At 49.9% G+C, this 12,422-nt stretch overlaps 2 protein-coding genes and 1 non-coding gene across 3 annotated transcripts in view; 1 reads left to right on the forward strand and 2 right to left on the reverse strand.

Moving 5' to 3' along the window:
• The window catches only part of Eftud2 (elongation factor Tu GTP binding domain containing 2), a 39,026-nt gene extending 38,222 nt beyond the window's left edge, over positions 1 to 804 (forward strand). The window contains exons 27-28 of the mRNA XM_052196345.1: positions 54 to 161; positions 400 to 804. Of these exons, the coding sequence (XP_052052305.1) occupies positions 54 to 161; positions 400 to 495 (204 nt within the window). The 3' untranslated portion in view covers positions 496 to 804. The remainder of the gene's footprint in view (positions 1 to 53; positions 162 to 399) is intronic.
• Positions 805 to 1,284: 480 nt separating this feature from the next.
• Positions 1,285 to 2,839, reverse strand: Higd1b (HIG1 hypoxia inducible domain family member 1B). Its single transcript, XM_052196368.1, has 3 exons — positions 2,490 to 2,839; positions 1,874 to 2,008; positions 1,285 to 1,370 (listed from the first exon to the last, which is right to left on the reverse strand). The coding sequence occupies exons 1-3, from the start codon at positions 2,587 to 2,589 to the stop codon at positions 1,309 to 1,311; spliced, it is 297 nt and encodes a 98-aa protein (XP_052052328.1). The 5' UTR covers positions 2,590 to 2,839; the 3' UTR covers positions 1,285 to 1,308.
• An 8,239-nt stretch (positions 2,840 to 11,078) lies between these two features.
• Positions 11,079 to 11,214, reverse strand: LOC127695686 (small nucleolar RNA SNORA2/SNORA34 family). The gene has a single exon (XR_007980056.1). It is a non-coding gene; the product is annotated as a small nucleolar RNA SNORA2/SNORA34 family (small nucleolar RNA).
• Positions 11,215 to 12,422: the final 1,208 nt, after the last annotated feature.

The raw sequence follows: 12,422 nt of genomic DNA on the forward strand, positions 1-12,422 counted from the left end.
TCTGAAGCCTCCAGGAAGCTGCCTCATCCCCCTGAAACCTCTTTGCCTTCCAGATTGTCCCTGGGGATCCTCTGGACAAGAGCATTGTTATCCGCCCGTTGGAGCCACAGCCAGCTCCTCACCTGGCTCGGGAGTTCATGATCAAAACCCGTCGTAGGAAGGTATGTGTTCCTTAACCATTGCCATCTCAGCCCCCAGAGTTCCACGGGAGTTGTGTGTCTTCATCCTCTTGGAGGAAAGATCAGTCTCTGCATACCTCAGATCAGCAGACCTGGGAACAGAGGAGCTGTAGCAGTACCCTAAAGGCACAGGGCCTCAAGCTGCCTTTATAGCCTTCCTCCCCTGAGCACAGGTTCTGGATGGCCCTGGGGCTTCCCTACTGTCTGCTCTGCTCCGCAGGGCCTGAGTGAAGATGTGAGCATCAGCAAGTTCTTCGATGACCCCATGCTGCTGGAGCTCGCCAAACAGGATGTTGTGCTCAATTACCCCATGTGAGCGCAGGGGCTTGTGGCTCCAGACTCAGGCTGAGACCCAAGCATCTGGGAACTGCTACGGGGCCGCCCGAACAACCCAGGCACCTCCATCCCATGAGGAAGGGTCATCTGGCCTCCTGGTTCCTTTTGTGGCCTCTGCCTGGCCCCATTCCCAAGGAACAGAGAGGAGCAAGGGCCCAGAGGAGAAGAAGGAGAACAAGATGAAAATGTTTAACCTGAAGGGGCCTGTCTTCGGGATTTACACGGAATTTTATTTTTTACAAGTTCAACTTTAGCCACAGTTTGTAAATGAACAGAACATTCTGACCTCTGCCTTGGTTTGCTGCTTTCGTTCCCCCTTCCCCTCCCCCCCTAATCCGAGCACTTATATTCTGGGGATGTGATTTCCCATGAGGCATTACTGCCTCTGCTCCCAGCTGCAGCTGCCTTCCTAACTGGGTCCCTAGGGGAGCAGCCTGTCGTGGAAGGAATGCCTGTGTCTGATGCAGTGTTCCCATGAGTCTCAAGGCCCTGCCTTCCCTGCCCCTGCCTTCCCATTCCCATTCCAGGCTGCTTCTGGCTGAAGTGGTATAGGAGTTTTGGGAACCTGGGAACTGAGGTCTGTTCTCCTAGGAGATAGACAGTTGCACCCAGAGCCTCTCTCCCTTGAGTCGGGGCCTGAGCCCTTTGGTTCCCACCCTAGTGTACTGAGCCCTCCCTCCAACCACCAGTTCCCTGTTGTGCTCAGGAGTGAGGTCTTCACTTTCCTCAGCATAGCTTTATTAGACACATACAGACAGCCGGGGGACTGGGCCATCCTGCCGCCTCGGGAGTCCTACTTGTCAGGATCCTCTGACACCCTCTTGATGTAGTCTCTGTACATTGTATACATGGCACCTGCGTGAAGAAGGAGAAGCGCCCCTTGGCATCTGATCCTTCAAGGGGCCCCAGGGCTCTCCTGCCTTTCTCCTGAGGCCCAGCTTCCCTGCTCTTTCTGCCCCACAGCCCACTGGGGGAGTCACTCGAATGGTTTGTGAGCCCTTTGGTGTTTACTCTGCACACAAAGTGACCTACTGAGTGAACAGTCAGAGGTGGTTATGCATGGGGAAACTGAGGCCTAGTGAGAGGGATTAGTTCACAGTCACAGCTCGCAAGTAACTGTTGCTGCTTCCGGGTTCTCGTCTCTGGGGGAAATTCATGAAGCATTTTCTTCACCACTGCCCCATGGTCCAGCAGCAGTGACCAATGGGGAACCCTGAAAAAGGCCTCACCCTAAAAAGACTCATTAAAGAAGCGATGTGACTACTTCCTAGTGTGTGAAGCAGGGACTTGAGACGTGGACCAGTTAACTAAGGACTCTACTTTGCCCCTCCTCTCCCCTGCCCCACCATGCCACTTACCAAGCATGATGGCCCCCACAGCACATGCCTGTGCTGCCACTCTGGTGTGAATCAGATGGATGGACAGCTTGGTGGAGCCCCGAGCCTTCAGCCGGTAAAGCCTGTATGCTGCTATCACCAGGCAGCCTGCTACCCCTGTGGGCAGACAATGAGACCCCTGGGCCTGCGTCCAGCCCTAGGTCCCTTGGCTCCGGGCAATGCAGGTCGGGCACCGGCTAGATTCTTTCATCCAGCTGGTATTGGGGTATTGAGTTTCCTCTCAGTGGCGTTTTTAAAATGCCTGTGACCCTCATGGTGCTGGTGGTTCATTGTCATGACTACACTGGCACCTAAGCTCTGCCCACTCCAGGCTTCCACTTCTTTATATATATTTTCATATTCTAGAACCTGGAAGGACACCAAGGCAATCCCAGATCGCATTAAAGACTGTTCGCACCCTGTGGCCTGACCCACCACCACCCATCCAGACTCTGTCATAGCATTGTGTGGCTGTTCCCTGTAGTGGGTGGGCCACTTGAGTTCTCTGACCATAATTGCCTCATTCTTCAAAAGGACCAAGAGACATGAAGTCTCAGAGAGGAGGCATCTGCCCCAACCCCGTTCTTCCCCTACTCACCGATAGGCACCAGTGGAGACTCCCTGGTCTTCCTTAGGAACTTCTTGGACAAGTTGTCCTCACCCTCGGGTGGCGCCCACCAGCCCTTGTTAGCAGACATGATCCTGGATCCAGATGTTAACAGCTGTGTGGCTAGGCTTTTGCCCAGCTCTAGAAGAAGGTAGCCCACAATAAGGACTCTGATTCTTAGTCTTCACAGGGAAAGATGATGCCCTGCCAGCTCCTGACCATGCCCAGCACAACCTGCACTTGAAAAGATGCCCCTTGGGTGTTCTCCCCCTCGAGGCTGCTTCCCCCGTGTCCTTAACATCTGCCTCTTCTCTGCTTCCTCGGACTTTACTGTTCTGGTTGTTTCCTGCTCTGTAATTGCATCCCAATGGGTGTTATCCTCTGGCCAAGAAAAACAGCTGGAAAAACCCAGAGTAGACTGGAACAGTCTTTGAATCTTGGGGCCCTCTTGGTCACAGATCTGTTGATAGTTGCTCCTAAGGGAGCTACAGAGCAAGATCTCGCTCTAGGGATCCAGAGCTGTTCCAGACAGATGCAACACTGGTTAACCAGGCCACTAGATCAGATGTAAATGGCAGGGCACTGTTATATCTTGCACCTAAGACTAAAGAAACAAATTCTGGTCCTGAAACTGCTTGCCAACCTACTACCTCCTTCTCGATCTCCCTGTGAACCCCTAAACATGCTCTGATCATAGCTAGAGTCCCAGTCCTTAGGAGAGGGGTCCAATAAGTCCAATCCCAAGGCAAAGACTGCCTGAGCCAGCTCCTCCTGGTAGTCCCTGAGTCTTAGGCATGCCCGTGCTTACCGTACCTGATAGATGGCTAGAAAGTGGAGAATGAACAGCCAGACCAAGGCTCAGCATCTGCTGCTTTGAGTCAGTAAAAAGCCAGTGCCAGAGTTGTCACTATGAGGTCAGGGAAGCAGTGTCTTTGAAGTTATGACAGCAGGAAGGAGAAAGAACAGCATCAGTCTTAAACGCATGTGTGCGTGCACAAACACACACATACATACACACACATATCCACTGAGCTCCAGAGGTAGCAAAGTAAGGTTAGACCTGATAGAGGAGAGACTTTAACTGCTGTAAGCCAGTGGTGCATATGTGAATACTGCTGTGGAGGACTAGAGAGGAGGACTAGAGAAGCAAACGTGGACGGGGCTCCTGGGTCCTCCCCCGGGTGGACCTGTTTCAAATACTCTTATGAGTAATGTAAGGCGCTTCAGTGGTAGGGCTTTCGGGCCTTAGCCTTGGTCCCCTTGGGAACCATGCCTGGAACCTCAGCTAGTTAGGAGGCTGAGGTTGAGAGGGTTGCAAATTTAAAGGTAGCCTGAGCTAGGGTGAGTTCAAGTCTAGCCTGGACAACTTAGAGGAGACTGTCTCAAAAAAGAAATAGGTGTGTTGGTAGACACCTTAATGCCAGCTCTCAGGAAGTAGACAGTGTGAGTTCTGGGCCAGCCAGGGCAACATAGACTCTGTCTCAGAAATAATAATAAGCCCAGATGGTGGTAGTACATGCTTTTAATCCCAGCACTTAGAGGCAGGTGGATCTCTATGTTCAAGGCCAGCCCGATCTACAGAGAGAATTCCAGGACAGTGAAGACTACACAGAGAAACTCTGTCTTAAAGGGGAAAAAAGTTCAAAAGAGTTGAAGAGGGCTTCGGGTATAGCTCAGTGGTAACTTACAAGTGGGCAGCCCTAGGTTCAGCCCCAGTTGGAAGGGGTTCAGAGAATCAAATGATCTTTTTGTTGTTGTCTAAGACAGGGTCTCAGTGTATAGTCTTGACTGGCTTGGAACTCACATAGACCAGGTTGGCCTCACAGTGATCCACTTGTCCCTGCCTCCCAAATGCTGTGCCACCACACCCAGCCAGGATCAGGGACTTTTCTGAGGGGGTTGAAACAACTGGAATGCTGCTTGCTCTGGATTCCTGACAAGGACCTGACAGACAGTGTGAATCTGCCTTGATCAGGTATTTATGTATTTATTGTTTCAGGCCTGTCACAGAAGAAGGGACTGTGCTTCCGAGGGAGTAAATTACTAATCCAAAGACAAGTAGTAATAGTAAGTAGCTAATAGTAAGTAGTGCTGTCATGATCTGTCCCATGTCTGGCTGTCTCCAGGGGACTGGCTGATCAAAACCCTTTATTGAGGCAGAGAGCATAGGTCCATCCTGGCCTCCCTGACTAGAAGCAGCAGCAGTTGCTAGGCCCGTGGGTGGAGACAGATCAGGATGCGCTGTGGAGGGTTTCCCTCCCTCCCAGACCTTAGTCCCTTCTGTACACCACTTAGCCTCTCTGCGCATGCATATACGCGTGTGTTTCCCAGAGGGGCCTTTTTGGCACTGGAAATATGTCCAGCAGCTGATGTCCCTCTTTTCTCTCCCTGACGCTCACTGCTCTCTGAACAGGCTCAAGGTCACACCAAATCCCCAGGGCCTGCGCATATCCCCAGTGTCCATGAGAACTCTCCTCTCAGACGTTCACACACATACCCCTGTGCTGCCTCTTCAGACCCCCAGCCTGGCCTGAGTTCTTGAGAGATGCAGGGTGTATGCGTCCCCTCATGTAGGCTACAGGAAGGGGCATGGGAATGCCTGGGTGAGGTAAGACAGGGATCATGATCAAATTCAAATCATAAGATAAAATAAAGCAGGGACAAGGGGCTGGAACCATGGCTCAGTAGTTCAAAGATCTTGCTCTTGCAGAAAATCCGGGTTGGAGTCCCAGCTCCCACATAGTGGCCCATAACTCCCTGTAACTCCAGTTCCAGAAGACTCTGTGCTGCTTTCTGGACTCCACAGATACAAGGCACATATGTGGGTCACATACACAATAGCCCCTCACATATACATACTTAAAAATAAGTTATTCGGCTGGAGAGTGGCCAAGATTGTGTACCGCTCTTCCAGAAGACTTGAGTTTGGTTCCCAGCACCCATGTCTAGCAGCTTAAGACTGCCTGAAACCCCGACTCTGGAAGATCCAGTGCCCCTGGCACATGCTCACTTGTATGCATGTGTACACACACACAAAACTAAAATATATTTTTGAGATAGTCTCACGATGGTACCCTGCTGGCCTGGAACTTGCTATGTAGACTACACCACATCCTACCGAAACTTAAAACTTAAGCTTAAAAACTATTGTGTAAATATATGATGTATGTGTGCAGATATGTAAATGCTGTGGCGCATGTTGTAATGGTCAGAAAGTTGGTTCTTTCCAACTCTTATGTGAGTTCTGGGATCAAACACTCAGGCTTGGTGGCAAGCCGCTTTGAGCGGCTCTGAGCCCTGTCTTGAAAGGATTGTTTGGTTTTCGAGATGGGTCTTCCTACATAGCCCTGGCTATGTACATACAAGCACATGTATGCACGTGTACAGCTGCATGCGTGCCTCCACACACGTTCTTACACATGCACACTCACAAGTGCTGCTCCCTTTGAGTATGGAACTGTTGAAACAAAAGACTCCAAAGAAATGAGATTTCTCAGGAGTCCCTTGGTTGAGGAAGGGGAAGACCTAGCTCAGGTCCCAGCCAGAGGAGGAACTCATCTGTCTGCTAGGAAAAAAATTATCCAGTTCCAACACCGTATGACCCACCATCTTGCAGGCAGTGTTGAAACAAGAACCCATGAATGCCATTCCAGGACTTGACCAGTGCTGCTTAAAACTGATGCAGGAGTCTTACCCTCATTTCAGTGCACCAAGGTGGCTGTAGGGGTCACTGAACCCCCTTTATACTCCCTTCTCTAATGGTGACCACATTAACTAAATTTCCTTTCTCATTTTTTCCTTAACTTTTTTGGATTCTTTCTGAATTTCACATCATGCACCCGATCCCACTCATCTTCCTTCATATCTGCCCCCTGCCTTTGCAACCTTCCCCCACAAAGAAAACAAAAAATAAATAGAAACAAATATTTAGCCGTGGAAACTGCAGTGTGTCCCAGCGTGCCCCAGTATGTCCCACAGTCTACCCTTTTGTCCAGACATCTTTACTTGCAAATACTCATTGCAGTGAGTCAATGTCTGTTTGGAGGCTCCAGCTTCTGCTACACTGTAAATGCTGGGTCCTCACCAGGTCTCTTCTTGGATGTCGTATCTTTGCCCTGTGCCATGGAGATGGAGCCTGCAGCTCTGGGTCTGCAGCTCTGACCCCTTTACATTGGAGCAGTTCACACATGGAGTAGATGTTGGGATGAGCCTGGAGTAGATGTTGGGACGAGCCTGGAGTAGATGTTGGGACGAGCCTGGAGTAGATGTTGGGACGAGCCTGGAGTAGATGTTGGGACGAGCCTGGAGTAGATGTTGGGACGAGCCTGGAGTAGATGTTGGGACGAGCCTGGTGTAGATGTTGGGACGAGCCTGGAGTAGATGTTGGGACGAGCCTGGAGTAGATGTTGGGACGAGCCTGGAGTAGATGTTGGGACGAGCCTGGAGTAGATGTTGGGACGAGCCTGGTGTAGATGTTGGGACGAGCCTGGAGTAGATGTTGGGACGAGCCTGGAGTAGATGTTGGGACGAGCCTGGTGTAGATGTTGGGACGAGCCTGGAGTAGATGTTGGGACGAGCCTGGAGTAGATGTTGGGACGAGCCTGGAGTAGATGTTGGGACGAGCCTGGAGTAGATGTTGGGACGAGCCTGGAGTAGATGTTGGGACGAGCCTGGAGTAGATGTTGGGACGAGCCTGGAGTAGATGTTGGGACGAGCCTGGAGTAGATGTTGGGACGAGCCTGGAGTAGATGTTGGGACGAGCCTGGAGTAGATGTTGGGACGAGCCTGGAGTAGATGTTGGGACGAGCCTGGAGTAGATGTTGGGACGAGCCTGGAGTAGATGTTGGGACGAGCCTGGAGTAGATGTTGGGACGAGCCTGGAGTAGATGTTGGGACGAGCCTGGAGTAGATGTTGGGACGAGCCTGGAGTAGATGTTGGGACGAGCCTGGAGTAGATGTTGGGACGAGCCTGGAGTAGATGTTGGGACGAGCCTGGAGTAGATGTTGGGACGAGCCTGGAGTAGATGTTGGGACGAGCCTGGAGTAGATGTTGGGACGAGCCTGGAGTAGATGTTGGGACGAGCCTGGAGTAGATGTTGGGACGAGCCTGGAGTAGATGTTGGGACGAGCCTGGAGTAGATGTTGGGACGAGCCTGGAGTAGATGTTGGGACGAGCCTGGAGTAGATGTTGGGATGAGCGTGGAGTAGATGTTGGGATGAGCCTGGAGTAGATGTTGTGATGAGCCTGGAGTAGATGTTGGGATGAATCAACTCAAATCCCTGGGTCTGGGTCAGTCCACCAGCTTTCCTGTACCCACGCCACCAAGACCATTCTCCTGCACTGCCCTGGCTAGCTCACCCTAGTGTCGAAGTCTGCAAGGGGGATGGACAGCTCCTCACCCCTCCTCATGCCCTCAGGCGGGCTTGCCCATGCCCTTACCACCAGGGCCAGCTCTACTGGGCTGCCCAGGCAAGGTGCTTTTTTTCTTCTCTCCCCTCTCCCCCCTTCTCTCCTCTTCTCTTCTCTATTATTCCTCTCTTGTTTTTTTTTTTTTTTTTCTTTTTTAAAGAAGGTGTCTCACGAGCCCAGAACTTATTGTTAGACCAGGCTAGCTCAAAATTCATGGATCAGCTTGCTCCGGTCTCCCCAGTGCTGGGATTAAAGGCATGTGCCACCATGCCCGATCATTCTTCTGTTCAGTAGGCATGTGCCTTAGAGTTTCTATTCCTGCACAAATATCATGACCAAGAAGCAGTTGGGGAGGAAAGGGTTTGTTGAGCTTACACTTCCATGTTGCTGTTCATCACCAAAGGAAGTCAGGACTGGAACTCAAGCAGGTCAGGAAGCAGGAGCTGATGCAGAGGCCATGGAGGGATGTTACTTACTAGCTTGCTTCCCCTGGCTTGCTCAGCCTGCTCTCTTATAGAACCCAAGAGCACCAGCCCAAAGGTGGAACCACACACAAGGGGCCCTCCTCACTTGATCACTAATTGAGAAAATGCTCCATAGCTGGATCTCATGGAGGCACTTCCCCAACTGAAGCTCCTTTCTCTGTGATAACTCCAGCCTGTGTCAAGTTGACACACAAACCCAACCAGTGCAGCTGTCAGAACAAGTGGCTAGCCTAGCTTGCTAGGCCTTCAGGACTCCAGACTGTCACCTTAAATACTCTGGGACAGAGGTTATTATTATTCCCATGTCACAGATGAGAAACTGAGGCTTTGAGTTCAAGGCCAACCTAATATACAGAGTAAGTTTCAGGACAGCCAGGGCTACACAGAGAAACCCTGTCTTAAAAAAAAAAAAAAAAGCAAAAACAAAAGAAAGAAGGAAAAAAGAAAATCCGAGGCTGCATGAGATGACTTTTTGCAAAGCTATAGGTGCACAATAGAGAAAACCAAGCAAACTTCTCACCCTGCCACAAATCAAATTGTAGCTGCTCAGGACTAACTCAGAAGAATATACTGCAGGGGGAGTTCTGAGATAGAACAAATAAAGTTGCTTTTTCTCTTTGAAAACATGTGAGGAGGGCTTTGGGAACGGCTGTTTGGGAACAGTGTTTGTCTAGACTTCAAGGCATTGAGTTTATTCCCCGGCACTGAAAACGGGGAGCTGGGTAGAGAAACCCCGAGGACATACAGCAAAACTGGAAGCAACGAGTTTCCATGGCGTCCTGTTTTAGTAAACAGATAAGATAAAAATTATGACAGCATCATTTCTGTTAATATGCCAAGCGTTTACTGACTGTTTCCATGTAAGCACTTCTATGTTAGTACTTTGCTTACGGAACCTTCTCTTTCTTCCAAATTGGGTCACATTAATGCGCTCTGGCTTCGAGGGGCCTAAATTAAATATACAGATAGATAAACAGTGGTACCGGCCAGTGCTGGATGCAGTCTCCATCTGCCCATACACCGCATCGATCACTCTAAATATTTTGTTAGACCGCTTGATCTCTGAGCCTCTGCTCTCCTCCTGTGGAAACATCCTCCATCCAGAAGTTACACTCCCCCGGGCACTGTCTGCTCCTCTTCCTCCTCAGTAAACAAGTAGCAGGAAATGGGTCTCAGACTAAAAAGTCCCAGGGAACAGATAGGAAGGCTTTGTGAGACCCCAGGTCTGCACACTCTTCCTCCTCCTGTCCCACCCAGATTGTTGGGCTATCTCTCCCTAGTTGGAAGCTTCGTGGATATTGTCCCCATTGCTCTGTTGAAGTGGAACAGGTTGGGGGAAGGGGACCAGGTCTCAAAGCGCGCGGCGCATAATCTACAGCACAGCTATGCTACATACAGCCCAAGAGAGCGGAACAGCCACCCTGGACAAGGGAGTGACAGGCAGCTTCTTCCTGGAGCTACGGAGAGCTTCGCGTGAGAGGAAGATGGGAGTAAAGCAGACGAGGAGTGAGATGGAAGAGGAAAGAACAGAGTACAAGGGCTGAGGGGGCGTCCTGGGAGGAAAGAAAACCATTAGGTCATAAAGAAGTACCTGGGATTTGAGAGGCCAAAGGCAGAGAAAAGACTCAGCGTCGGCATACCAACACTTGGGAGGGAGAGGCAGGAAGATCTCCGTGAGTTCAGGGCCAACCTGGTCTACAGAGCAAGTTCTAGGTCAGCCCAGGGTGACAGAGTGAGACCCTGTTTGAAGAATGGACAAAAAAGAGAAAGGAAGGAAGGGAGGAAGGGAGGGAGGGAGGGGGAGGGAGGAAAGAAGAAAGGGAAGCTGGAGAGATGGCTCAGTGGTTAAGAGCACTGACTGCTCTTCCAGAGTTCAAGTCCCAGCTACCACATGGTGGCTCACAACCACATGGTGGCTCACAACCACATGGTGGCTCACAACCATCTGTCATGGGATTTTCCCTGGACCTGGGAAGCTGTAATACCCTGTTTCCCATTAGAAAAAGGTTGAGGCTCTAAGGACCTTGCAGTGTCTGTCCAAGGACATCCCCAAGAGCCACAGGCATGGAGCCAGGAAAATACCTTTGACATGTTCCAGGGGAGAATGTTCACATATTTCAAACAGATTTTAAGGGGACATGATGGGTAGAGCTGGCCGCCACGTATACGCCTGGAGTTCCAACTCAAGAATTGAGACAGAGTGTCATTTGAGCCCATGAGTTCCAAGGGAACTTGGGCAACATGGTGAGATGCAGGTGTGGATAACATGGCTGGGAGGTTGAATCAGGCTGACGTAATGCTACTGGTACAGAATCCTGTTTGTGAATGGACACTACTGCTCTGTAGGACACACCCAGAGACTCCTGTCTCAGACAGGAAATGGGTGTGCCAGAAATTAAAATCCTTCTGTTCTGTGCCTTTTTGTATTGTGTTGTCTTTTTGAGAAAGGATTTTTCTGTGTAGCCTTGACTGTCCTAGAATTCAATCTGTAGACCAGGCTGGCCTCAAGCTCACAGATCTCTGCCTCTTGAGTGCTGGGATGAAAGGCATGTACAACCACTGCCCAGCGTGTTGAGTGCTTTTGAATTCCCATATCACCCAGTTCCCTCTAAAAGACTCTATATGCATGATACCTAAAATCTTCAAAAACCTTGAAAATGTAGGCACCTCTCCCCCTTTTCCCCTAGATGTTTCTTTCTAATGAATTGACCATTAGATTTACAAATTTCTGAAATGGCCAACAGACCATAAAAGATATTTCTTCAGGTTCCTGCTTGAAACCAACAACTTCAGCAAACAGCTGGCCTTGATTCAGGGCCAAAAATGCAGTCACCTTACATATTTTATTAAATCCTTTATATTCCTGTTGCAGGTATGAATCACAACTGGTTAAAAAAAAAACAATAAATGGGCTGGAGAGGTGGCTTAGTGATTAAAAGCACTGTCACTTTAAGTTTTTCAACCCTTATTTGTTTTTTTAAAGATTTATGTGTTTATTATATGTAAATATACTGTAGCTGTCTCAGACACCCCAGAAGAGGGCGTTTACGGATGGTTGTGAGCCACCATGGGCTGCTGGGATTTGATCTCAGGACCCTCTCTTAACCTCCAGCCCTCAATCCTTATTTTTAATATTGGTTCTTAAACGCTTTAACCGCCCTTGTAGCCCATTACTCACCAGAGGTAGTGGAGAAGAAAGGATACTGGGAAGTGGGCCTGTTTAGACAAGTTCTTCAGAGCAACTCTGCCATCTGTGTTGTCTGGAAATTGGCAGCAGCAGCTAGATCCACTTGCAAACATCTCACCAAATGGATATACCAGCAGTCCAGTTCAATAGAGTTGTGATAGCAAACTCAAATCAGCAGCGGTGGCACTACCTAGCATAGACAGCCAGGCCTCAACCTGGATTCAAGTCAGCAGGAGGAACCAGGAGGAACACCAGAAGCTCTTGGCTGTGCCTCTCCTCAGGGAAACAAAAATCAGCCAAGATGCGAGACCCAGAAGCAAGCGCCGCACAGCTCACTCTGTGAGCAAGCCTAGCTCAGCCTCCATCACTGTCCATCCAGTACTTTTATTCTCCCTCCAAATATTTTGTGTCTGCCATGGGTCTTGCCTCAGCTTGTGAGTCTGTCTCCGTCGACATCACTCTGCCAATCAGCCCGAGTCTTCTCTCGATAGAGTCCGGACAAATGGAGCTCAACTATGCAATGGAAGGCGGACCAATACATTCATGTTATTAGCAAAGAAACCTTTATCACATGTCTTTTCACGTGCTTGCTTTAGCAGAACATTCATCCTTTCACCTGTGTCTGCTTCAGCTAAATGTTCCTTCACGTGTTTGCCCCAGCAACTGACTTTCCAAAGAACCCTTAAGTGTCCACTTTAGAGCACCGGCTGCTCTTCCTGAAGACCTGGCTTCAGTTACTAGCATCCACTTGATGGCTCACAAATATTGCAACTCCAGTTCCAGGGATTCGATGCCGTCTACTTCTGATCTCCTCAGGCATAGATGTATGTGGTTCAAGACAC

Source organism: Apodemus sylvaticus, chromosome 10 (genome assembly GCF_947179515.1).
Source record: "Apodemus sylvaticus chromosome 10, mApoSyl1.1, whole genome shotgun sequence".
Taxonomy (NCBI): domain Eukaryota; kingdom Metazoa; phylum Chordata; class Mammalia; order Rodentia; family Muridae; genus Apodemus; species Apodemus sylvaticus.